This window comes from Chanos chanos, chromosome 2 (genome assembly GCF_902362185.1).
Source record: "Chanos chanos chromosome 2, fChaCha1.1, whole genome shotgun sequence".
NCBI lineage: Eukaryota > Metazoa > Chordata > Actinopteri > Gonorynchiformes > Chanidae > Chanos > Chanos chanos.
The window spans coordinates 36,051,272-36,079,013 of NC_044496.1; the positions used below are offsets into that span (position 1 = coordinate 36,051,272).

The 27,742-nt window shown below is 38.7% G+C and overlaps 3 protein-coding genes across 4 annotated transcripts; 1 reads left to right on the forward strand and 2 right to left on the reverse strand.

Moving 5' to 3' along the window:
* Nucleotides 1–2,828: 2,828 nt before the first annotated feature.
* LOC115804801 (inhibitory synaptic factor 1) lies at nucleotides 2,829–5,810 on the reverse strand. The gene is made up of 2 exons (XM_030765296.1): nucleotides 5,664–5,810; nucleotides 2,829–3,548 (listed from the first exon to the last, which is right to left on the reverse strand). Exons 1-2 carry the CDS (start codon nucleotides 5,808–5,810, stop codon nucleotides 2,829–2,831), a joined length of 867 nt encoding a protein of 288 aa, XP_030621156.1.
* Nucleotides 5,811–14,567: 8,757 nt separating this feature from the next.
* On the reverse strand, nucleotides 14,568–19,564 carry scamp5a (secretory carrier membrane protein 5a). The gene is made up of 6 exons (XM_030765297.1): nucleotides 19,510–19,564; nucleotides 18,603–18,722; nucleotides 17,182–17,338; nucleotides 16,600–16,701; nucleotides 15,924–16,041; nucleotides 14,568–14,753 (listed from the first exon to the last, which is right to left on the reverse strand). Exons 1-6 carry the CDS (start codon nucleotides 19,562–19,564, stop codon nucleotides 14,568–14,570), a joined length of 738 nt encoding a protein of 245 aa, XP_030621157.1.
* Nucleotides 19,565–21,465: 1,901 nt separating this feature from the next.
* parp16 (poly (ADP-ribose) polymerase family, member 16) lies at nucleotides 21,466–26,635 on the forward strand. Of its 2 annotated transcripts, none has more exons than XM_030765943.1 (7): nucleotides 21,466–21,536; nucleotides 22,304–22,500; nucleotides 23,843–23,980; nucleotides 24,283–24,492; nucleotides 25,040–25,211; nucleotides 25,732–25,876; nucleotides 26,207–26,635. In XM_030765943.1, the coding sequence occupies exons 2-7, from the start codon at nucleotides 22,312–22,314 to the stop codon at nucleotides 26,340–26,342; spliced, it is 990 nt and encodes a 329-aa protein (XP_030621803.1). In that variant the 5' UTR covers nucleotides 21,466–21,536; nucleotides 22,304–22,311; the 3' UTR covers nucleotides 26,343–26,635. The 2 variants fall into 2 exon arrangements, with proteins under 2 accessions (XP_030621803.1, XP_030621802.1); XM_030765942.1 differs by having other exon boundaries at nucleotides 21,513–21,775.
* The last annotated feature ends 1,107 nt before the right edge of the window (nucleotides 26,636–27,742 follow it).

A 27,742-nucleotide genomic window follows, 5' to 3' on the forward strand; every position in this document is an offset into this window, starting at 1 on the left:
ATCAACACATGTATGTCACTGACTCCATTAGAGCTTTATTAACACACGTACGTCACTGACTTTATAAGAGCTTTATCAACACATGTATGTCACTGACTCTTTAGGAGCTTTATTAAGACATGTATGTCACTGACTCTTTAGGAGCTTTATTAAGACATGTATGTCACTGACTCTATAAGAGCTGTATTAACACATGTATGTCACTGACTCCATTAGAGCTTTATTAACACATGTACGTCACTGACTCTATTAGAGCTTTATTAACACATGACTCTAATAGAGTCACTGACTCTATTAGAGCTGTTTGAGCTTGACTTTATTACAGCTTTGATCATGAGCTGTCCATTCTCAAACAACACAAAGACAAGAAGACAACAGCCAGGCATTGCTCAGCAATCAGTCATAATTGCCATAATTTTTGACAAGAAGAAGAAGAAGAAGAAGGAGGGGGAGGAGGCAGAAGAGGAGGAGAGTGACAATGTTCATCATCGCTGTCACCATCAAGGGGTTACAATTTTTTTTACAGCTGGTTTCATATCATATAGACTTCTTTTTGATACTAGTTTATGCTTCTTGTTACAATTACTCCTTCTTCAGCTTCTTGCTTTCTTTTTAAGGAATATACTCAGGATCCAGGGGGATAGGTGCAATAATGCTATCTATAAAGTTGTCTTTAGTGTCTTTTGTTCCTATCAGAAAAAAAAGGAATAGAAGCGAGATCTACTGTACTTCGAGTTGTTTACACAACTTCCATGTCCTTGAGATTGCTTAGCAACGGTTTTACCCAATAACTGAAGACCAGCTGAGAAGATAAAAACTCACTATGAGTTATACAGAGTTGAGTCTTTTTTTGTTTGTTTTTTTTTTTTGATAAGTTGCTTTCTCTGTGTTTTGCGACTTCCTTTGGTTTCCTTGCAGTCCTCAAACTTCTTGGCTCTTTTTGTCTGATTTGTCAGTCAGCACTATGAAATGAAGCTGTAAAAAAAGTTATTTCAAATCATATTTATATTATAGATACATAGGAAAGGCATAAGTAAAACAGATAATCAATAAAAAAGGCTTTAAAAAGCATGATGTTAACATTAATAATAAAAAGATAGACTTGTGTTAGAGCAACCTAACAGACTTACGGACGGAGCACTGCAGAGAGTTACTAACCATGGGTCTTTTTCACTCTGACAAATGATAAAATCTCGGATTAAAATGGAGAAGTGAGTGCCATATCAGGATCACTTGACTGAAGCTGAAAGTTTTCCTGTCTCATGAAAGCAAAGCTTCAGTTCATGGGATCAGTTCTGGCTCTCTTCACCTTTTCACATTCTCATATGTTTTCAGAGACATCTGTACCGTGACCCAATGTAATTCTCCCACCTGCTCTTCACTCATAGATACCTGGGACGATGGATGTGGATTATAAAGTGTTGAATAGGTGTTTAAATAAAACCCACTGGGGCACAGCAGTCCTTTGTTGGCATCTTGATAGATGTGCTTTTGATTGTCTAACATGGATATCAACTTTCCCTCCTGTCCTGTCTGTGAGTATGACAGAGATAAAGCTTTGTGACTGAGAATCTAATTAAAATACGTCACTAACCCTGACAAAGGAAGTTAGATTACAGCCTTGAGAGGCCTTTTGTTGGAGACTGGCCTCATTTTCAACATTGTGTAATAAAGAGGGCAGTCTCTCTCTCTCCCTCTCTCCCTCTCTCTCTTTCTCTCTCTCGCTGCCAGGCAATGTATTACTCATTGTCTCTACTCCACCTCCTGTTATGTGCTCTAATAAGAGGCTTGCTTTGTCCAATGAAAAACTGGTTTGTTTTGGGGTAAATGAATATACATACATGTGTGTTTTTTTTGGGGGGGGGGGTGGTTGGTGATCTTATGTGAAAGTTTTTGTCATGTGACCGGGTTATACAGAGCACACATCAGTATGTTACTTATTTAGATTCAACATTGGAATATAGTTTCCATTCCATACCTTGCATGTATGTGAAACTATAATCATACGATACATTTTTTATTACTCATATATCTGTTGGCCTCAGTCAAAAAGCCAACAATTTGCCCTATACATATTTTTTCGTTTCTTTAGTGAATAAATCCAAACTACTTGAGATTTTCTGAAGCTCTGCTTCTTCAGTCTACGAATATATGACAAACGGAGAGAAAAAAAAATTAAAATAAGAGCAAACCAAGTGTGTGGAGACCAGTGAATCCAGGTCTCATCTTTCTGAGGGACTGTGAGGTGAGTGACTATTTAAAACGTGTGTTTTTATAAAAGCATTACGGAATAATAATTTCAAAAATTGGTTTCATGTTGAGAGAAAAAAAAATTGTGACAAAGAAGTTCTTTAGAAGTGTGAACCTTTTGGTTTCATCTTATTTATAACTCTGCTGTAATTGGTGATCAGATATAACAGGCTAATACTCACAGAACTATTTATGTATCCCTCATTTCCTTTTGGGCTAATATTCCTCCCAGTTAGTTTTGCTGAAGCTGTTTATTACACAGTGTGGGTGTGATCAGAACCCATTCACACTCTGTAGGAGATGGTAGTGCATCCAGCAGAACAGTGTAAATTTTGAGGAGAAATGTGCATTATGTTGAGGAGATAATATCTTTTATTCACTGCTGCAATCATTTTGGAGATACTTTATTTCAAGCACAGTAAAAGAAAAAAACAAAAGTGCAGTTACGGTCGTGAGTACAATTTTAATGGAGAATAACTAGTTAACTCTAGCATTTCCCAGTACATTAAGCATGTATGCATGATTCAAAAAGTTTTGAGAATTTCTTAAAACGATTCGGAAAGAAGAGTATTTTGCTCTTAGCATCTCTGTTCTCTGTAAACTCTCTCTGTGCGGGAAACATAGGGAAATATAGTTTGTGTACTTTTGTCTGAAACAGTTTGCGTGCTACGGCTTTGCAGAGTTTTCTTTTTCATGCTTGGGCTTTGATGACTTTTTTGGTCAGATTTGGGAGTCAAGACTTGCAACCTCAGTGGCCGTTGGGGAGACAAAGAAAAGACTGAATCGTTGGATGACAGTCTAGATGACCTCAGTCCGCCACTGTTGCCTTCACAATCATCGTCGTCGTTGTCATTATCATCATCATCATCATCATCATCATCATCATCATCATCATCATCACAGCAGAGCGCGTGACACATGTTTTTATTACAGGGACTGAGTCTCTCTCCAGAGCCTGAGCTCCAAGATGCTCTAGGGCTAGGGGGAGTCTGAAGTGGTCCGTTCGGGATGCTCAGGTTCCTACCGCTCCATGGGTAAAAAGCTGCTGGGACCAGGATTGCCCCTCTGTGCCCCTGGTATAGTTGTGAATCTTGATTTTTGACTGATTTGGGGCTTAGGGCTGAGTTCAAAAGAGGGTTGTAGAGTAACTGGTTGCAGGTTTGGGAGAGGATGTCTGTGTTGAGGAGGTCATCCAATCCTTTCTCTGTTGAGCTGAAACAGCTGCAAGCAGTAGACAGCACATCAGTTTCTGGGTCCAAGTCGATGTCTGAAGTCAGTTGGTCAATTTGAGCCACTACCTATTCAGGGAAGAAAAATAAGAGTGCATATAATCCATGACAGAACAATCACAAGGAAAGTGTATTATTATGTATCAGTGTTATATTTGTAATACTTATGGATTAATCTCTTTCCCTTTCTGTGTCCTTTTCTTTCTCTCCCTCTCTTTCCTTCTTCTTTCTGTCTCTCCCTACTCTCACGTTCTCTTCTTCTCTCAAATGCAGATTTTTGCTAGTACAAAATTAAGTGGAACTGCATGCAGCTTTGTAAATAATGTAAGAACTCATAAAAATATAAAAAAAATGTGAAATTTTGAGCATAGAGTATAAAAGACTCATAGAGCAAGTACACATAAAAAACACATAGGACATATTATTTCACTGTCAACTAATTACAAAAAAATCAAATAATCCACATTATTGATTTACAGTATAGTTTTATTTATGGGCGCAATCAGTAGATGATTTCTTATTTTTTAACGGGGGATGGCCCAATGGTCACTGACACTGCACTATGGCATATATAGGGGGATGGCAGGTTAACAAGGGGGATGCATTTTGGTCATTTTGCTATCAAGGGTGATGGCATCCCCCCTCATCACCCTACAAATTGCCTACTGGGCACAATGTACATCATACATTATAATTAATAACTGATCATTAATCCATATGTGTCTCCTACACTTTTTTACAGTTAGAAACTCCTTCCTCTTTTCTTTCTTTCTTTCTTTCTTTCTTTCTTGACTTACAAGGATTTTTGGTCCTTGAACCTGAGACCAATACAGTATCTTTTGATTTCTCTGTCCCCTGAAGATAAAAGATAGAAATATAAAATATAGAACGTATAGATTTGAGGTTGCTCTCCGGTATTTTTGAATTCGTTATATGTAACATTTTGGAGGTAGTAAAAATGTGGAGCACACTGAAGAGATGGCCCTAATCTGTTGTGAAGGTGATATGACTCAGATCATTAAAAAATCATAATTAAATTAATCACTGGCACGTCCCAGCTTATATCAGGCAAGTCTATCAGTGAAAGTTAAAGAAGAAAAAGAGAATTACAGAAAGAGTAGGAATTTCAGGCATTTAACCAGACATTCACCTTTTCACACACACACACAGGCGACTGGCTGACTGATTGGGCCAGAGGCTAAATTAGAGAAATATAACTGAGAATTATTGTGTGTTTAAGGAACTGCAGGAGTACTGTGGGGGTGAGTGACTGGACCAGGGGGTTTCATCAGAGGCACTCTGATATTAACATGAAAATCAAAAGCCTCAAACACACTATTACTTTTATTACCCATACGCTGCATTAGCAGTTCAGCTGATAATAGGCAGTTAAGAGGCAATATAACTTAATAGAAATCACATTTCCTCTTTGCGCTTCAGTACAACTTTATTATTTAATACATATGTCAAAAGCAAAGAGATAAAGAGGAAGTTTAGAAAATACATAAATCAATGAATCAAAATTCTGACATGCTGACGTGTTGAGGGGTTGAGGGTGGAGAGTGCAAGCAGACAGATGAAGGTGATATATTTGGGTTGAGTGGAGTTGACAAGTCAGTGCTGAACCTTGGCCCACCAGGCAAATGTGACAGACTCAAAGAGGCAAGACAGCCAGAGATCCGCTGACGAGGGACACGCAAGAGTCTCATGTCACTGAGGCTATGAGTGGTCATATATTTACCATCGGGAAGAGATTAATTGAGATCTATCCACCTTCATTAGAATGAAATGGCCTGACAGGAGAAATAAGAGAGAGAGAGAGAGAGAGAGAGCGAGGAAGAGGAAGTCTGATGCTGACAGATGGGGAGCTGGGGAGAATGATATTCATGAACGTGCCAGCATTTTCTCATTGTTTTGTTTCTTGAGGCCTAATAAAACATTATTGCCATCTTGCTGTACACATTTCCATCAGGAGAGTATGAGAGAGACTTTTTTTTCTCTTTTTAAACTTTGAATCCTAAGCTAAGATATTTTGTATACATTTTAATAGCTGTTTCTAACATCATAAAGCTGTTAGAAAGCATTGTGTGTGTGTGTGTGTGTGTGTGTGTGTGTGTTTGTGGGTATGGGTGTGTGTGGATATGTGTGTGTTTGTGGGTGTGTTTACATGTGTCTGTGTGTTACCTCTCGTAGCTCTCTGGCTACATCCTTCAGCTCAGTGAGAACTTCTTCTAGTTGCTCCATCACCATCCTGATGCAGCGTCGGATTCTCTCTCTCCTGTCGGGAGCCTCACACAGGTTCAGGGCTCTTAGTAGCCTGCCGTGGTACATCCTTCTGAGAAAGATACGAAGAGGAGCCGCAGGGGGAGCCTGTTTGGTGCTTCATGTCTGAGGTGATTCCTTTCAGCCAAATCTGCTCTAATCCAAATGAGGAGCGAGTTATCACTGTGAGGTCTGAACATCTTAAATTTCAAAAGGTTCAAAGGAGGAATCTGTCTGAATATGTAAGCCTCACCTGTGCAGATTCATCACCTCTCCACTCAAAACCAAAACATGCCATGCTCTGGAGAGGGCAAAGCTTAAGGAGGAGTCAAAAGTATAAATCAGCAGAGTAGAAAAGAGAAAAATAATATGTGAAGTTGAATTAGTGCAGAAAATTAGATTTATGGTAGGATGCAGAGAACGATTGTATCAGTGTTTCACACAACAGTCTTCTGTAATAACACATCTCTGATGGGAAAAGCAGTGCAGGATCTTGGCCTTACGAGCTGTTAATTTTGGAGTGGTTTGAATGTTTCAGTTGTGTTGAGATCCTTCTCTTCTGTAGATTCATCTTTCAGAGACCATTCTCAAACATTGATGAGTGACTGTTGGTTTATTTCCTGTGTAGAAGACCACGCAGTCTCCTCAGTGGCAACCGCTTGAAGATAATTTGTTATCAGGCAAGAAATTGTTAGTCTTTGGTTGTTACAGTCAGCAGGATCTTGTCAAGACTGGAAGAGTCACAGTTGAAAACTGTGAAAACCAGAAATAATGCATTGCAGTGTGTCTGGAGGGAAGCTCTGCATAGCCAGCACTGATTTCTCCTGTGGTATCAAGAGAAAACAAATCGTATCCAGGGCAGGAAGAAACAGGGTAGACACAGCACTCTGAAGGATGAGCAGAAAGCTATCCCTCCTCAGGATCCTGGGATAGCTCGTTGCACAGAGATGAAGCACTTCCAAATTGGGAGACGTCAGATTAAAATTCCATAGCACTTTCCTGGTACCTTCTCCCTTCTGTGCCTATAGCTGCAATTCTGTGCTCGTCTCCAGCGTGCTGTATGTGTTCTGTTGAGAAGAGGCTGCTGCACTGTGGTGTAGTGTAAACTGTGCTCCTTCGTTCTTCCTTCGTTTTTTTCTGTATCTGTCCATCCAGTCATACGGAGCTCAAATAGCAGTACTTAGGCAGTCTGCACTCAAATCACTGTGTCCATTGCAACCTTGAGCTCTGTATCTCTCTTCTCTCCTTTTTCTATCTCCTGTTCTTACACATAGACACACACACACACACACTCACACACACACACACACATCCACAGAGGGAGCACTCCGCCTCCTTCTGCCTCTTTGCTTCTTTCTCTCTCTCTCTCTTTCTCTCTCTCTCTCACACACACGCACAGAGTTTCTCTCTCTCTCTCTCTCTCTCTCTCTCTCTCTCTCTCTCTCCCTCCTTCTATCTCTCTCTCCTTCTCTCTGTTTTGCTCTCTCACCAGCCTGCCAACCCTTCTCAGCCTCCAAGCTTGCTTACTCTCTCTCTTTTTTATTCTGTCATTCATAGGGATGTCTTTTTCCTTAATCCTTCATACAAATGTCTTCCTTAAGTATCTCTCTTTCATGAACATACACTGCCACTTCCTTTTTATACACACGCACGTGCGCACACACACACACACACACACACACACACACACACACACATATCCTGCCTCTCTATCTCAACTGTAGTTTCTTTATACAATTTGACACCTCAATCAGGAAATAAATTAATGTAATTCAGAAATTCGTGGAGCAGAGATAGAGAGTGAGAGAGAGAGGGAGGAAGGATGTAAATGCGGTATGTGGCACTGCAGAGAGAGAGAGAGAGAGAGAGAGAGAGAGAGAGAGGGGATATGGCAGATTACACCATTAAGTCCATTAATGAAAATCAGAGATATGAGCAAAGCAACAGCAGAGATACGAGTGAAATGGATCTCTGCTCTGTGTTTTGTCTCACTCTTACTTCATCATTACTTGGGGAAACTGTCTGGGAGGTACACTTTACTATGATGCAGTCATAAGGCATTTTAGCACTTTTATAATGACTTGGAATTAGTTCATAATTAACTTGTCATCTGTTTAAGGTATTCTGGATCACCCGTAGTTCTTCAGTTCAGAAGAAGACAATATATTATGTGTTGCAAATAAAACACAAGGTATGGTCATCTGTTATAGCTGCTGAAGGAAAAATAATACAATAATGGGAAAACTGGGGGTGGGGGGTGGGGTGGGGTGTATAAATATTTTAAAAAAAAGTAAGGAGTTAGGCTGCCCTTAACCTAAGAACAGCTTTGGTCATTCTCGAAATACCGTTATACTGGATTTTAAGTGGTTATGCAGGGCTTTGAATGAATCTGGTGGCATATTGGCCCATTGCTCAAAAAACAGAGCTCCCAGGTCTTTGTGAGATAAAGGAGGTGGAAATCTATGTTGTACTCTCTACATTTCACAACAGCCCATAGAAGTTTGAGAACATTTAGATCTGGTGTACTGGGAAGGGCCTTCATAATTACTTCCCCCAAGAAGATGTTTAATTATGTTTTCTTAATACTGGCATTCACAAAATCATTCTTGAATCCATTTAGCAGTGTATACATGAATGTTATTATCTTGACATATGGGAACATCTTACTATGGGTTGTACCTGCTCTCCTAAAATACCTCTGCATCCCTTGACTGCGCAGACAGACAAACAGACACAGTGAATCCTCTGAGACAGTCACCCACACAATGACAGATTTATCATCATGTTAAATAGTTAGGAAGACATATTGTGGGTTGAAGTCATCCTCGAACTCCCTAAAAACTTAATTTCAACCATTTTGAAAGAAAAGGGAGTGAAATAAATAAATAGATAAATAAAACATTCAAGAGAACAACTTACTTCTTAGCTCCATCTTATTTCCATCTGTGCCTCAAGACACTTTGTTTTGTAATCACTATACCAGCTTGTGAGTTGGAGCACACTGGTTGTAGTTAAAAGCAGTTTCTGAAAAGCAGACCTACCATGATTACATCTCACAGTGTAGAGCTTTGTTGAAACTGAGTCACAAAGCTGCAGATTAGGGCTTCTTGGTTGTTTTTGAGGGTGTTGTTTTGTGGTTTGTAGCTACTGCTTTTTATTTCTATATTTCTATACTGCTGTAATCACTGTCAGTGAAATTCAACTTGTGATCTCTCCACCAAAGTGACTGAATGTGTGTGTGTGTTTCTGTAAGTATTCTCACTGTGTATAACATGAGAAAAATGAATGTTCCTTTGTAAATGCATCAAGGTCGTTCTGCAGCACTGAGGCACATAATTCACATGGCTGTGGCCATTCACTCCTCTGTTCAGCTCCGCATGGCAAACAACCAGAGTTTACAAATCAAGAGGAAAGACCACTTATCTTTCCCTTCAAATTTCTCTGTGACTTGAGCAACATCTTTCGTTCTCTGTGAGGACATTAAAGTCCTCAGATTTTGAAATCAAGCACTTGACTCTCAAGTATTCATTGGTACCAAGACTAAGACAACATCTGGAGCTAAAACACACAATAAAGTGAGTTACTACGCAGAGATGAATCACATGTGGAGTTATAAATAACATATTATACCCATCATGTCTCCCACCTGATCAGTCTCTTCAAACTGTATCACACAGTGCCAGGTTATTGTAGCAAGTGCTCCCTCTATATTTTTGCTCTATGTCAGAACACTTGAGACCGAGTCCAGGCCAACACTTATCTCTTTCTCTCAGCCTCTGCCTGTATGTGTTACATTATTGTTTTAGCACTGATTTGGACTCACCATTAAATCAATAATGGAGTTATAGCTGAAACGCTGAGAAACTGTGAGTGCTTAACAGTGATATATTGACCTTGGCACGACACATACACTCATCCAAATTCAAAACAGATTTATCAGCTGAGATAGAAGACACACTGAATGTCCATTGATCTTAACATACCTGAACATTCTTTTGACTCCTGTGTCAGGTTCCATCAGAAACCTAACACTGAAGGAAAGGACATTTTAACATTGTGATCATAGTAGCCACTGCATTGCACGCCAAAGCTACCACTAAACATTCTCTTAGCTTTCTGAAAATACTGCCTTCTGTGCACTTTAACAATATGTGATTCAAGAAGGCCTTTACTGAGTTCGGTAGCATACTTTGTCTTTGCTGTGGCCTATTGAAAAACAAGCTGAAACAGGCACTCAATTCCTGGTCAAGCACTGGTCATCCTTTCTTATGTCTATGGTTCCTGGTTACAAATAGCCTTGTGAAACGAGTGACGAACCATTGTGCCTCGGTTCTGTGTGTTTCCTCTTCTGATACAAACATTCTGTGTGGCACAGTGCAGTATAAGTGCAGATGACAATGATCAGGTAATTACGAAACGACTGTATGAAAAGTGCAGCTGGAAAGATCTTCCTTTTTCTTACCGAGGTACATATTTAAAATGACCGACTACAGAGCAAGTGTGTGTATATTTTAAAGCAATCAGTCCACAATGAGAGAGTCTGGCCCTTTGACTCTCTTTCAGCCCATTCTCACTGGTTTTCATTTCTTACTTATCACATCAATGTTCTCTCTTGCATTTGATTTTCCAACATATGATGTCTCCAGATGAGCACCAGATATCAGCACTATTTATGTCCTAAATACTGTGACTGCCACAGGTTACTTCTACTGCCTTCCCACATATGAAATTTAAACAGGTCATTTGCCATCTTTTCCAGATCATAATCCAATAACTGCATGTAGCATCTTAAAATATATAATTATCACTATACATGTGTGTGTGTCTGTAAATATATATATTTACCTTATTTTGGCTAATCATTAACTGCAATACCTGAATCAGGTGTGCCTGGGCTAGACTCAGAGAAATGCTTCGACCATAAACTTCAAAGGAATGCTGTGCTCATACTAATAGATATGCTTACAGAAAAGAGGCACTGTTCTGCCATGTGCTGGTCACTACTGGTATAACATGATTGGCACATGATGTAAGCCCTGGAAAGTACAAGGGAAAACAACAACAACAAAAAAAACCCACTTTGACACAATTTGCAATATTATTTGTTTACTATCCATCAGGGAGAGACAAAATAATACAAAAGTAATACAAAAAAAACCTAAATATTTCTCTAATGTATTCTAAAGCTCTGGTGTTGTGGCTTCTGAGTTCCAGAATAATCTTGTTAGAGTCGGGTTTGATTCTGAAGACAAATCCTTATATATCTATCTTTTAATGTAGTTTATGATATATGTGAGGAGAAATGTGGACACCTCTGTATGAAAACAAAAAAAGAGAGGGAAAAAACAACAAAAAAACAGAAAATGGAAGAAAAAAATAATGTTGAGACAACTGACCTTTTTCACAAACAGCAAAATCTGAACTGCAGTTCCTATCCCCAAGTTGACAATACATTACATTATAGGCTAGGGAACAGCAGTTACACACACACGCGCGCGCACACATGAACACACACACACACACACACACACACACACACACAGTACCTCCAGTATGTCTGTACACATGGCACAAGGTTTGGTTTTTAGTTCACAAGATTACCAAACATCACATATAAAACACTACACTTACAAGACAAGCATTTTTTTGTTCTATTGTGAACTCTCCATTTACTGAGTCTTACATCATAATCCAAGTGTTCCATCTAATTTTAATAGTATATCTAGATATACATTAAGAATGGGCAGAGAAGGTCAATGGGTCTTGGCAATGAATACTGGGGTTTGCTACTGCTGGTGCATCTAGAACATTCCATCATTTCCTGATGTAATCTTTTTTTTTTTTAAATGAATAAAGTTGCCCACTAATGACACTCGTACAGTTTTGATGACAATATGGTTTAAAGTCATCAGATTATAAGGATGGTTGCTACAGATGACACACTGCAGTCAGGACAAAAGTGGTTTTGCTTCTCTTTTTGACCTGCGCATTGCAAGCCCTGTTTTACCAAGTCCCATTATCAACAAGTACAGTATAGATATGACACACAGAACATCTCCACGGTAACACTAACACATCATACAAAAAAATAATAATAATAGTAGTAACAAAAACATAAATCTAATAGAGAAATTTCATTAAAAAAAGAGAGAGAAAAAAAAAACAAGAACAGAACATAATTTTATCACATCATACAGATTATTAGACATTTCACAGGTTTTGAGATCTTTAATATTATTTTACAGGCATTTGTTTTGATTTTTGTGTTACATATACTGTACACACACACTGAAATACCAATTTATTTACTGTGCTCTCTCACTGTCAGAGAGACATAAAGACTCTTAAATTTCAACATAATTACTCATCCACCATTCTCATCCAGCAATCTGTCACATGACAGACCGATATATTTTGTTTTCTATCAATATTAATTCTAAACCAATGTTTTTAAACTATGTGTTTAGTACATGTACTCACATTTACAACAAACATCAAGTATTGATTTGATAAAGGGTTTACACTGATGCAAAATCCATGTCAGTGACAGGTGTTGTGAATAAGTTTATGACTGAACTGGAAGGGCGCAAAAACTTCACTGCACTAATTCCATCACAGCATCACACACCAAAGGAAATTCAACCAAATCACCAGCCAGCTGTTCTCATGTAATTCAGGGAATATATTACAGTTTAATTATCTACATCGATACATATTTATTGATCATTATGAAACACGGACTAAGTGAGTTTACACGTGTGCTTTTTGGGCAGGCATTTCATGCCTGTTAACACTCAAATTAAAAAGTCTCAGTGTGCCACCAAAAATGGCCGTAAATATCAGTTTTTAAAGACAGAAAAAAAGAAACATCTGGGCAAATACTACACGCGGTACCACTCAGTATCAATCAGAATTGATGTAGAGACAAATTTCCAAAACACTGAGCTGTAAATAGTTGCATGGAGAGTTGCATGTTCAGTTTAAGGACAAAACCTCTTCCTCACCTCTTCCTCACTTATGTGGAGTATAACTCACATGAGCACCTGAAAACTACCAGCTGTGATCTGGAGCTTTCCAGAAATGTAGCATTAAATGTAAAATGCTATTTATTTAAACACAACATCACAGCTTCACTTATCTTGCAGCTGGTCATTCACTTATGATACACATACATGAGTTTAAAAAAAAAAAACAAGTCCTGAAATCCTGAGGTAAGAAAAAACAACTACAACACAAATTCACACTTCAGCATATTCACAGCTGTACAAGTAAATACTTGTCATTCAGATACACTACTAATTATTTTAAGAGGAAAAAATGTTTTACTAGCTGTAGGTCAACATGGCAAAGAATAATAAGAAGTGTGCAGGTAACTGCTAAAATGAGGAAACACCAACGTTAAGTGTCCTAACAGAGTGCTGGGCCAGGAGAAGATCTCCTGCGCACCAGAACATAGACACTGGGAAGAGACAGTTCCCATAAGGAGACAAATTATTCACCCCCATAGGATAAAGGTGATTATTCATAGCGGTTTCGTACTTATCTGAATTTACCCTCTTTTCAATAAACCTTAAGCAGAACTAACTCATGCCCAGGGAAATCATCTGACAGAGCTGCCTGAATCCGTCATCGCACTGTTCTTTATGAAACTGCCGGCTCAAGTCCTACACTCGTATTTGAAGTGAATCAGAGTTGCTAGTTTGGTAGTTTCACCTAGCTAATGAAAGTTTTCCCTCACAACTTCCATGCCAGCACCACCTTAGCCAACGTTTCCCATGAGCTGTAAGCAAGTTAAGCTGTCTTTTTCACTGAAAACTCCCCTCAAACACATCACAGAAATCATCCCGCTTTCCTTGTCACTCAAGTCTCTTCCTGGAGCCATGATAGCCAAGCTAATGGGTGACTGAGCATGCCCAACATTTTCATACATGACCCAAAGCACAATGGGATATTAATTGCGTAATTAACTTCAGACCATTATGTTCAGCATACAATATATGTTTCCCTCATTTACTCAAGTGTTTCTTTTATGTTGGCAGTTACCTGACAATAAAACCAGCTAAAGATGTAAGACTTATTGTATATCCACATGATATCATTATTCAAATAAAGAAGATTTACTGTTCAAATGCAGATGTGTTTACTCATATACTGTAAATCTATGTGTAATGGTTTCTTTATTTTAATTCCCTGTTCCCTTTATCAAAAGAAAGGAACATTATGAGGGAGAATACTCCACTCACAGATCACTAGCACAACTGAGAATATAAAGGGCAGACTTTTTATGATTTAGGTGAGACCTACTTTAAAGTTGTTTTGTTCAGTATAGGTGAAATTTCTGATGCAGATATAGGACATTTATAGTTTAAACATGAAAGTGATAAACTGCTTCAATATCTTCCAAAGTGTTTTCACAAATCCTAATTACCAATAAAAACACTATAGAGCAGGCTAATGGAGGAGATAAAAGCTTATCTTTCTGAGAAACTGGTTTCCATAGAAACACTGCAAGGAAGTGCAATGGAATGTTTCCTCATTGGTGGCTTACTGGTCCAGCCCTGTTGAAATTCCTACCCCTGGTGAAACCATACACACTACCATTATCATACTAAAACTGTGTCAGTACCACAGCAGAAATGTGGCATGATCGTATTTTTATATTTGACGGGGTGTATTCGAAAACAACACATTATACTACCATACACTTTAATACAGAATAAGCAAATATTTACCTATTATTGGAATGGAGAAAATGTCTTTGAGTATTGATTTATTAAACCCTACCCTGTCTCTCTCTCTCTGCCTCTCTCTCTCAGTGAGACCAGACTACATGGGGTCGTCGTAATTGTAAGTGGGAGCGGCAGAATACTGCTGTTGCATGGCCCCCTGAGCTGCCCCCATAGCTGCCTGTTGAGCTGCCTGCTGGACATGGGGGTTTTTCCAGGCACCGGTGGTCCACTCCTCCTGAGCCTTGCTCATGCTTCCCCCACTGCCACGGTAGAAGTTATGGACCTGGGGACGCACCAAGAGAGAATCAAGCAAGTTACAGAAATAAAATAAATAAGTAAATAAATAAATAAAACAACCACAACTAGAAAGAAGTCAAGACAAGTGTCCCCGTGCAAATCTAACAAAAGATAGATATCGGATACTGGGAAAATATTTGATGTTTGAAAATAAGCTGCTAGCATTTTATCATTTCTAGGTATCATTCTAATTTATACTACTGAATATTCTAGAACACAACACGTATCAGAACATATACATAAGAACACCAGACCAGGGCATTTGCAAGCCAAGTTACCAGTACCGTTATGATTAGTACATTGTACTTACTGATGACTGTTCTTGGATCTTATGCCAACATAACACATAAGACCTATAAACTCATTTCTGTCAATTTACTCATTTACTGCCCTGTAGGTTTGTTTCTCTAATTCTAGCTAAGTGTATATCACACTACTGTTCTCACTCTTACACAGACCCTTTAAATGCTCTCTAGCCAATCACTGAACACCAGTATCTGTTGCATTCCCTGGTTTGCATTAACTGCTAATGTAGACCGGTTACCTTGCTGTGTTTGCTAGGCTGTGGTTTTGTAATACATGCCCATATCATTGGAAATTCCCAAACCATACATATGACCTCAACCCAAGCCAAAAAAGAAGGTTTGCCTTAAGCACTACTCCACTAATGGTGAGTTACATGCCCTTCTCTGAGTCTCCTGCTCAGACATGCTAACGTCATCTGCACTTGCTGGAATATATGTGCCTGTGTGAAACAAGCAACATTACTGTTCACTTAATTCCTGCACATACTAAACTAATTCAACTCTCTGATCATCTTACTTTGTTTTTACAGGCTAGAATATTTGTCCACTCTTAAGACACCAATAAATCACATTCTTGTGAGTATTACAAATGTATTTTTTTCCCTCTGTGTTAAAGTACATCCTTAATTGACAAACGTAATGCATAATAAAACACATCATTGTAAAATATTAAGATCCTTGCTGATTTTTGTTTCAAAACATATCTTGCCAATGTCCTGAAAGATCAAATAGGACATATCCAAGAAGAGCAGAGTGAAGTCCACTCATGGATGAAAAACAGATAATGTTGCCTGTGCTTTTGTGTTATTAGGCCCAGTGTGCTGTCGCAGAGGCAGAGGTGTGAGCAATACCTTAGTGAGAGCAATGAAGGAGAGAACAGCCACGGCAGTGAACATTATAGTAGGAATCAGCATGACCACTGCAGAGCCAATGTTAGTGCTGAAGAAAGTGATGGTAGCTAGCCAGCCACTATAACAGAGATACACGTCATACATATCGCAGCAGAACCACAGTAGACATATTAAAACTCATCTTTCTTTTCTATCTAATGGGAAGGTTTCCATACTGGACAAAATAGCAGAAACAGCGTGATGACATGAAGCATTGTCATAACTTAATAATGCTTGTGTCACTTAAATACTGCCACACACAGTACTCACTGTTTTCTTCTAACTATTAATTAATCTTTTCTTGACTATTCAAACAGAAGGCAACTTAAGTTCCCTCAATAACTCTAGAAGCTGAAAAAAATATTTGTTCCTCTTTCTACTCAAATAACATATTATGAATGTGAGAAATGATGGGGAGAGATCATCTTACAGTTATGCTAACACAGCACAGTGATGCCAAAAAACCCTCAAATGCTAGGAAACTAAAATCCTGTTAAATGAAGTTGTACATACTTTTATGCCTGTATTTTCAATTCATCAAGAAAAAAATCCTAGAACACATATATAGCTCTGTATATGAAATGCCAGTCACGTCGTTCCCTCATCCTTTGTTTGGCTGAAACGTGTAATCTCTTACCACACTCCCCAACCTGGGATTCCCACTGTTTGGATAATACTGATCACAACCTGAGCCATGAACACGAAGAAGAAAGCCATGAAGTTGAAGGAGCTATCAGTCCTACAAGACATGGACAAAAACAAGGCTTAGAAACCTGTTTACAAGCACCCACTGGAGTTCAAATCATATTAATATTTATTTGCATGCGTAAAGCAGAGAGGGGTGGTTGAAAAAGAGTAAAAATAATTCTACAAAACACAGTGGTAACACAAATCACCTTGTGACAATTTATATACTGAGGTGTTAACTGTAATTTCTATAACAATGAAACAAAATTTGACATGGGATGACCTAGACATGTCAGTGAAAGTCAGAGAAAATAAGGGAAAATGTTTTTTATGGCAATGCTGCCTACAGCAAAAAAAAAACAACCAAAAACGTGTGGGCATTGTTATGTAGGCCAACTCTAAAATTTCACTTTTTCTGCTGAGATATGGCAGTACTTCTAGTTGAAACGCACTCCAGTGAAAGTCAGTTGAGAGAGCTAGTGACTGGGGCATGTTTTAAGTGAATATGGGTACATGAATGGGCTATACTCACTTTAAGGCCTTGTAGATAGGCCTGAACCAGCACACATAGGAACAGGGTGTGAAGAGGATCAGCCACAGGATGGCCATCCCAAAGTTAGTAGCCCCTCCCCCACCACACATCCATGCCAAGCAACCAATCAGATTTACAGCCAGAGTGGCACTGTTCACTGAAGGAATGATATAAATTATTATAAACATAATTTCATTTGTAAATTATTATAAATGTTAAAGTGCTTTTAAAAATGCCACATTCAACAAGTCACATAAATGTGGCTTGGTGCAAGATTGCAGTTTAGCTTTTAACATCCACCCAGATCAAATCATATCTTAATAGGGACTTTGGTTTTGATTTCAAAACAAAACACATGCCTTCCTTTTGCCTCTGAAAGGGGAAAGTCTTCTGTGCATCATATTTAGCCAACACGTCACTGAATAATAATTGGTCTGTTGAGTAAATATGTATATACGAACTGATGTGAACGTTGCTAACCCTTAGTGGACTGCTTAAGTTTAAATGTGGATTCACAATCCCTGACAAATTAATTCAAAATAATTCAAAAGAATCATCTGCCAAGGACAAAACTCAAACAAGGTTAAATAAATCCTGGTTCACAAGACAAAAACAATACCCTGAGGACAGAGAAACACACCACTATGAAAATGCTTTAAACAGCAGCATTTAGATATGATTCTCAACAACTAAGCTTTACTATTCAAAGCTAGACCTCTTATCTAAGCACCACACATTTACTACAGTAGTCTAAAGGCATGTTTTAATTAACAGCATTACAACAGCAGTGGCTTTAGTCAGTACTTACATTTAACTTGGCTGACATACTTTGGTGATCATTTTCCACTCAGCTAGTGAAAAAAAGTGTGTGCACTTAGAACTGGCCCCTGTTTCCTGTAAAGTCTCTCTGGAAATCATCATGGTCTTACCCCATAACCATGATTTGCATAATAAATATTTTACAATAGTCAAGAGCAACATAAAATGCTTGTGACTTGAAGTAAAGAAGCTTGTGACAACAAGAAGAAGGTTTGGTTTGTGTTTAGAGTCCAGCAGCTGAAAGCTGTAAATCTGGTCTTACTTTTGTTTTAATATGTTTGGCTTCCCACAGTGTTTTGACTAAAAACACAAGCAACGTTGTGTGGTTAAACAGTGGCAGGTGAGGGGTTAATGACTTCTCATAATGTCTCATTCAAACATCTTGACAAATACTTAACTGAAACTAAACATTGTTTAAGAAAATTAAAAACATCAACAACCCTAAACAGAAACTTCACTGAAATACCAAACTCTTATTTCAACCTGAGTCATTTTCCCAACGCATGCTCTTATGTACTGACACCAAAGCTATAAACAATGTTTAGATCTGAAGAGATGATACACTGTTATAGACAAGATTACTGAGGTCAAAGCAAACTCACAGATCCATAGGTAGTACAGTCGCTTGCACATTGTGCGACGTTGGTCTGGGATCTCGTTGAAGTCCTGATAAAAACATGGCTTGAGCGGAATAAACCGAGGAAGGGGAGGGAAATTGTTTTCTGCCGACAAAGAAGGCAGTCAGTTAATAAACAATGTATTGTGTTTTAGTTGCCTGATGGCATAGCTAAAATAGGATTTTCCTGCAGAGTGATAACCTAAGCATAACAATAAAACGATATCTTACATTTGTTCATCATATGGTAAAAAGAAAAAAACAAAACACTGCAGCATCGAAAACATTAAAAATGAAACAAAGGCAAAAAGAAATATATTTAAATATATCCAGGGATATATTTGAATACAATCATCTTAAAAGTACAAATATTGCAATCAGTCATTGTGTCTGTACCTGCCATGAAGAATCTTTTGGTAGATCCTTTCTGTTTCTGTCAGGAATATTCAGCAGTCTATAAGGGAAGGGAAAACGTGTTCTTAGAAAAACAATCTAAAGCCAAACATCAATTTTCATGGATAGCCTAGACTGTACAAATACGTTCTCTGGTGATTCTCTCTAGGCCAATGTCTAGGAGGCTATAATCTATCTCAGTAGGCTATGGCAGCCATGCTAGAGACCGCGGAAGTGAAACCACTGCCATTCGTTATAGAAACTGTGAGGACAAGGTCTATCAGATGATGAGATCAATATCATAGCTTTACGTATAGTTTTAGAAATGTCAGCAAAATAATCTATGAAAGGCTTTATATTCGTATATTACTATAGTGTAAGACTGTTCTTCCGACACTAATATGGCATCTAAGCGTTGAACAAGTCATGGATATTGAACATTTTTGCCAATGTTTTGCTGCATATTATCGTTTTACAGTACTGTCAGGAGCCAGGCCTACCCTCAGTCAGTGCGCCCCCTGCGCTTGAGCAGTTAAGGCGCTTCAAAACCGCCATTCTTGTGTTATATGGCTGAAACACTGTTAACGGTTACATTTTGACAACAACATTGCGACCCAAAACCCGGCTGATTTTAAGAACGGATCAGGTTGATCGCTGCATCGGTTATAGTGATTATAGGATGTAGGCATATAGTGAACGATGACTATCATTGATTTGCCCCTGTTGCAAACACGATGCGTTTTGCCGTTTGTAAATGTAAAAATCACTCTCTTAGTTACTACCTTTTACACTTGCTAAACGAAATATGAACTGCTATAGAAATAGTTGTTTCGTTTGTCTATTATTCTAGCGGACCTACGCTGAAACAGGAAGGCCATCCATTGGGCGAATGTGGTTAATACATAAAATGATGAAGTGATTAGGTAACTAAATGTTGCTGTACAGTCACTGAGACGTCCTGAGTGAGCTTCAGTGGGCGCGATCTAATATTTCACTATTCCACATTGCTTTAGAATGACTTCAATGCACCAGGATGTGTTCAAAACTGGAGTGATCATACAGACAGTGTGGAGGTCGACGGTGAGCGCCCTTCATAGAGAAGATCAGATGTTGGACCCAGTAAACTCTTCAATAAGAAAAACACATGGCTGCTCGGATTAAATAGATTAATTAATTGAAACTGAACAGCAAGCAGAATATCGGTTACATTTGTAAACAGCAAAGAGGCAAAATGAATGAAATTGCAGCGAGAACCGCTACAGAGAATAAATCCTTACCTCCTCGTTCACCCAGTAGTGCGTTTGCTCTGTCGTCCTTTAAATGCATTCAATAAGCCGCTTTCCATGCAAGATATAATACATTCACGAAAGATTTTTTTTTTTATTAAGTATATTGCAAATGTGTTATTGCATTACGTCTATTTGAAGATCTGGGAGTAAAAATCACGTCACAATCCTCCTACACACGGTGTCGCCGACCGCCCGTTTTCCCAGAGATGAGTGGCCAAGAATGTAATGCCGAAAAAAATTCAACCAACTACCAAGGCCTCTCACTGCTCGCGATAGTTCATTCCTCCACTTTCTCCATCTAATGTCGCCACCCTTCCCAACAAGACTCGTGCTGCTCTCCGCGGTACTGAAGTAGGACGGCAGCAGTGCAGACATAAGCATTACAGAACTTACACATCTCAAATATTGTGATCGACGGTTACATTACATTATTACATTAGACACCTCTGCATTACGTGCAGACGGAGTTTCATTAGAAAGGAAACGCAGATCCATCAGGCAGCTGTGAGCCAATATTTCACCTTAAAACCTCATTTTGCCTGTCATGCCAAAAGCCATGTCAACGCTCTTTAGTAGCCTACATAGAAATCATACAAGAGCCAACAACGTTGATTTGTAATTAAATCTGAAGACGTGTTCGTAAGTTGGAGCAGTGCTGCTTTTGGTTATAATAATAAATAGGTTTATTTATTTTATTTGGCTTAAGTTGGAGGAGAATATGAGTATTTGGTGCTGAGTACTGGCCTGTCGTCACAGACCCTCAGCACACAATTTAACTATGCTGTGAATTACATATATTAATAAAGGAAGAGCGATACTCCCCAAAAGGATGTTGCCATTCATTGTGAACGATGGCAAATGCATCTCTAGTTGGCGCGACATTGACATTCAACAACAAATGAGACCGCGTTAAGGAATCCATGAACTTTAAAAAATCTACATTAACCTGTGGTGGAACTGAAACAGTAGTCAGTTTCTACTAAAACAGATTTCCACATCTTGAAACAAAACTGACCTCGAAAAGAACTATGATAGTCCACCTGACAGCGCATGTCTTGTCATCCTGTACAGTAGATGGCGTATTTTTGTCGAATTAAATATGCGCATGTCCTACAGGACTTACAGAGAAAATACATTTCCGTTTCCAGTGAGTCAATTCCAAAGTCCAAAACATTAGCTCATTCTATAGGTTCGTGATGCCAGCTAGCTGTGTAGTGGGTCAGCCAACGTTTATAGCGGTACGTGTAGATCATATTTTACTCAGATGGCCATTCTGAGCACTGTTACGGACGGGTTTCTCTAACGTCTTATTCGATTAAACCAAACGCTTTAGAAGCGCCATCTGGTGTTTACTGCTTGTTGTTGCGCTAAGATAATAAACTGAACTATCCTTTTGGAGAGGTGAGGTGTATTCGTGAAAACAAGACACGTACAGCATTTGATTTTGGTCACTCAGATGTATGCGGTGGAGACACTGGTAAGAAAAGCATCTGGACATTTTCCGCACAAAATAAGTCAGCGTCTTCGTGTTGTGTTACACCGTACTTCTTCGAAACTGTGCCATAGTAACTAACAGTGTGAAAGTAGCAAAACACCTGTGTTACACGATTAATTTACGCAAACTTGTGTTGCTAGTCAGAGCTTACAGTTAGAATACTGTAAATAATCATGTCGTAACCAATTTTTTCTCCCTAATATCCGGTTTACAAATGCAGTAATAACAATAGATGCCGAAACTAGACCAGAATATTTTCTGCAGTGTAACATTAGAAATTTGCTAGCACTCCAGCTACTTCCGTTTGCACTAATCAGCAAGTTAAGTTGAGCAACTATTGCATTTTCAGCAATAGCTTCTGTTATATGTCCAAGCCAGTGCGTCGATAGTGACCTCATGTTCAGAATGGGAATTCACACCTTTTTCTTTGCCTCTTGTCATGCTAATCTAAAGTTTGTAAAATACCAGTTATTCTTGAAAGCATTAATCGTGTCTGTTTATGCTTCACAGTGTTGGGAATGCAGCCGCCCCTGCCGCCTGCCACAGTTAGAGAGCTCGTGCGGTCCTGTCTGCACAGGGACCCGGTAGCCGCAGATTTGCGCTGCAGCTTGCTTGTGGCCGCAGTGCAGAGCTACAAACGCGACTCTGTATTGAGGCCATTCCCTCCTCGATACGTGAGTGAGGACGTCAAAGATTTTGAGGCGCTGGTAAGACACTTTTGTGCTCTTCTTCTAGATTCAGCATATGCGTTAACCTAATAACTGCCTGTACAGTCGTTAACCTCATATCAGTAAGGAGAATTTAGTAATGTTTATACATGCCAAAAACAAACTGTATATATACTAATAGTAGAACGTTGGTTTCTTACCGGCTCAACTCCTCATATTAATACCTGGATGTAAGCAACGTCGTTTGTATGCCCTTCTCCCTTCAGTCCACTGAGGTCCATCAACCACAGTTTTTTTGTTCAAAGGGATTATAAAGAATTTTGGGTCAGTTTTTTTAAATACCTGTTTTCAGATTCTCACCTGACTTTGAAAGTACATCACACTCAGGCTGATTAACTTAATGTACATAAGAACATAGTTTGCCACAGAAGCTTTTAGACTCTGTACACGTCATGTTATCTTCTCACTTGGCTCATGGTTGTCCAAGCAGGAACTACCACATTAATATCAATCCCATTACAAACAAGCACTCAAGATAGTTGACAGGAAAACCTAACTGTCACCATAGGCACATGACACAATACAATTTTTTTTTTAATGATTTTAAACGCCTGAGCCAGGCTTTATCTGTAAGGTCCTGCATGGTTTTGTTTTTCCCCACAACCCACCAGACAATTTTGTAAAACATAGAAATACTAACAGTATGTCAACAAGGCTAGCCATGGAGAATATGGTTACAGCAAACTGGAGGAACCAGCTTTCTTGCTGTGGCCCACCTGCCACAGGACTTTAACCACTGAAATAAGACGTAGGTCCAGTTACTGCTTTTCCAGATACAAACTGACGATGTGCCTAAAGTCAAGTCATTCTAGCAATCATGAATAATGCATAAAAGTGCTGGTATCATCCTTGTTTTGAAGTTTTATTGGTGTTTATGATGTAATATATTTATGTGTTGTTTTGCTGATGCTGTTGTTTATTTTTCTACACAGGGATTACAGAGTAGCTAACTGTGGCACAGTTGACTTCTATGTGGAAACTGTAGTACTGACTAATGTGCCCTGCCCATGTTAAACACATATATCATCTAAACTAAAAGAGTAGGCTATTTAAATTTAAGACCATTGTCTTTCAATATGGAAGTGCACTTAGAGAGATGAGCAGACCAATGAACCAAAATGCCCTGGCTTGGTTGCTTAGAAGTAGCGTCAGCTGCTTATTTCTGTCAAGGGAGTCTGAGATGATGCAGTGGGAAAACAGTTTAGACATGAGATTGCATGGCAATATAATATCCTTTCTACATTGTGACTCAGTCTGTCTGTCTGAGATGGGTTATGTTTTGTGTGTGTGTGTGTGTGTGTGTGTGTGTGTCTGTTAACAGCTGAAGGATGTGAGTTCCCTCCCCAGCGTGAGAGACCTGGTGCGTCTGGGACCTGGACAGGGAGAACATCATTTGGCACTTGTCCACTGGATTCTGTCCTCCAGAAGTTTCTCTGTGAAGACTCTCCAGAAAGAAGAGGTACAGTTTAAACACCTCCTCTGCAAAAAGCTATGGAACGGGAGAGGGTAACAGTGAATTATCACTAGTATTTCTCGAATCCATTTTAGTGACTCCCCAGATGATGAGTAAGGAAACAATGGATAAAAAGAATTTTGGACATGACCCTGTATTGCAGTTTTTTTTGTTGTTTTGCAGACCAGATGTGGCAATATTTTAAGCTAGAAATAGGAATTCTAAAAGACTAAATAACGTCTCACTGTGTTTCCTTCTCTCTCTCTCTCTCTCTCTCACTCTCTCACATATATCCTGATCTGTATCAGTATGCCAGGCTCTGTCAGTTGACGAAAAGTGAGGAGATGTCCTCAGCACCCATACCAGACTTCCTGTTTGAGCTGGAATACTGTGAGCAGATGAAGCTGAGATTTGAGAAGATGCGAGAAGGACGGGATCTTATCTATGCATTCCATGGCAGCAGGCTGGAGAACTTTCACTCCATCATTCATAACGGCCTACACTGCCACCTGAATAAGGTTTGTGCCTGACATGTTTGAGTTTTAGCTCTTATCAGTCTGGGTTCTGATAATACATGAGAAGACCATAATCACTCATACTGTGTTATCTCACTGTTGAGTCTGTTTTGTTGTGTGTGTTTTATTTGACTATCATTGCTTTTGCATAATGACATATTTCAGTTTGATATTCACTGAAAGTGATAATTGAAACAATCTGTTGTGGTTCCTCCTGTTTTGTTAAAATACATTGGGCTGAAAGTACCACTGCCCCAGTAAATGTCCACTTATCAAGAAGTCCTCAAAATAATTTTATTTCTCAATGAGAAGTAGCTGTGGGAGCAGTTGCAGGTTTGAATGTTTGTTTTGCTTTGACTAATTGACTGAGTACTGTAGGTCACTGTGTCAGTAACAGCTTGGTGTCAAATAAGCTGCGGTGAATCTTAAGTTTTACTCTTGAAGTGGTCCTCATAAAGACACTATCAGAGAGTGAGAAAGACAGGGGATCGGTATAGACAGACTCTACAGATGTGACTGTTGTCTTTTGCTTGCTGTGTTTTGCTTAAAGACATCGCTGTTTGGAGAAGGCACATACCTCACCAGTGATCTCAGCATGGCAATCCTTTATAGTCCCCATGGAAATGGCTGGCGGGAGAGCGTCCTGGGCCCATTTCTAAGCTGTGTGGCATTGTGTGAGGTCATTGATCACCCAGATGTGAAGTGCCAGGTGAAGAGAAAAGGTAATGTTGAACCTTAAGGGCGGTTGTGAGCTCTCACTCACTGTCAGTAATGAGAGAAAACAGTTTATAATGCCAAATGTATCACAACCTAGAAGAAGTATACATTTGGGATACACATTTATCTCTCTTTAGCTGGATTCGTTAGTTAATGTTATTCTGACCATATGGCTTGTCTATGTTTCTTTTATTTACATGTTTTTAGCGTCACATCTGCCATTTAAGAAAAAAATATTTCTCTCAACAGCAACGATTCTGAAAGGTCAAAAATCGGTCCTATCTTGAGGTAAATAAATGAATAAATGTAATGTAAATACAACTTTTTGAGACGGCAACAAATAGCAAGGAACCCTGTAGGCTGAAGTGCTAACAATGTCCACTGCTATCTGAGTCAAATAAGTTCCCCTTTCTCTGACAGGGTCATTCAGAATTCACAAAGAGGGACCCTTAGGAAATCTACTGTCACATTATTAATGAAAAATCTGTCAGTAGCGTTGATGATTATGAAAAACTCATTTTACAGACTCTGAGAAAATCGACCGTCAGCGTTTGAGAGCAAAGAACAGCGAAGGGGGTGCAGTGCCCCAGAAATACTTTGTGGTGACCAACAACCAGCTGCTAAGAGTGAAATACCTGCTGGTGTACTCACAGAGACAGCATCGAGCCAGGTGAGACACTCCAATCACAGGAACAAGATTGTTCCATTAGAGATTTAGGTCTTCACAAACAGAGTCTCCCTGTGGAACTGTGCAAATCCACTTAGTCAGATGAAGTTAGACACAAATTGGATTTGCATGCTGGCCAGCGCAAGCATTATCTATTGGGAGATGTTCTTTTATTAGTCAAACCCCAATTCTTTAAAAATATTGTATGTAATCTTGTTGTATGGATAAGTTGTTCAGGATTGTAAAAATATATCTTCAGAAAAGTGTTTCTTTGAGGTGATATTTTTCCTGGTGTTTGGTGACCCTTTGTTTTCGTGTGATGTGTGGTTTCAGACATGCCCAGCGGACGTCGTGGTTTGTCAGACACCATTTTGCTATTATGATGAGTCTGTACCTTCTGCTGCTCATATTTATCGGTGCCTTCAATTCCAATGCATTCCAGTCGTTTTGGCAGAGAATGTTCCGGTGAGCCGATCCCCAGACGCTGACTACTACTGCTACATGTAACATATAACACGTATCTGAAGTGCCTTTGCCCACTGTTTTGTACGCAAAGGCAATCTTTTCCATACACAGGAATGTGTGTGTTTCTTTGCTTGTTTGTTTCCGGTTCACTAATATGTCTCTGTTTTCTGTTTTTTAAACAACCAAAATACTTCATTTAAGTTAGCGCTTTTTAGACAATGAAAGGAATCTGAGCGATTAAGTTGTTAGTTAAAACAGTTTTAGTCAAAAGAGTTTAAAAAAAGTCAGTTAAAACAACATATATATATATATATATATATATATATATATATATATATATATATATATATATATAATTTATTCATGTATCTTGCAGTAGGTATAATGAACTAATCATGATGCATATCTAGCACTTGCGCTGTGCATTTGTGTAACAAAGAAGAAAGCAATGCCTGTTCTTGGAGTCTGGTGACCTGCTACAAAGATAATTATGTGGCTTTGGTAAAATAATGGGATCTAAACATTAGGCATACAACCAAATTGTTTTGGATTTAATACTTTCCTTGTTTAATGTGTTATTTTGTTCTATCTGTTTCTGCATACTTTGCAGAAATTTCTTGCTGATTACTTTTAATAATCTCAGGATTACATTGTAGAATTTATAGATTAATATCTCTTGACTGTAAACAAAATATCCAGAGGATTTTTAATATTTTGTGATTTGAATGTGGTCACTTTGTTTTGTTTATTAGCATTTTGAAGATTTTTTTTGATGAGATCTTTCATGAATCAGAATTTCTAAGTAAAGCAGGTAGTTAACCATTAATCCTGGCAAAAGTGCTGATTGTCCAGTAGGAATACACTTTGTCTCTCTGAACAAAAGTGATTTTTTGATAGCTTATTTACTGAAGTTGTCAGGGTGTATTTGTGAAATACCTCACAGATTTTGCGTTCTTCTTGCTTGTTCATATCTTACTGTTTTAGGGTTGTTTTAGGATGGACAAAGGGATCATTTGTCAAAATGAATTTACCTGAATTAAGAGGTGAAATATATGTTCTGTATGTCCGAATGCTATCCTTGGAGAACTGTATCCAGTAAATATACTTTTTTGGGAATAAAGGACATCACCAGAGCATTGTGCTTTGACATAAGGGTCCCATCCAGCACCTGCCACAAACTACATTCTGCAGGAGTGCACTTATCACTGTTTTAACATTTATGTTTATTTTCAGCATTTAGTACAGCCTAAAGCACAGGCAAAAGAAGAATGTCTATTTTCAACATGCAGCACAGTGTAGTGAAAAGGCAGAGGAATTAACTTACATTTTCCATGATACAGTAAGAAACTTCATTCTAAAGTTTGCATCCAATATTTTTATGCTTCAGAACTGAAGTTGTGTTTG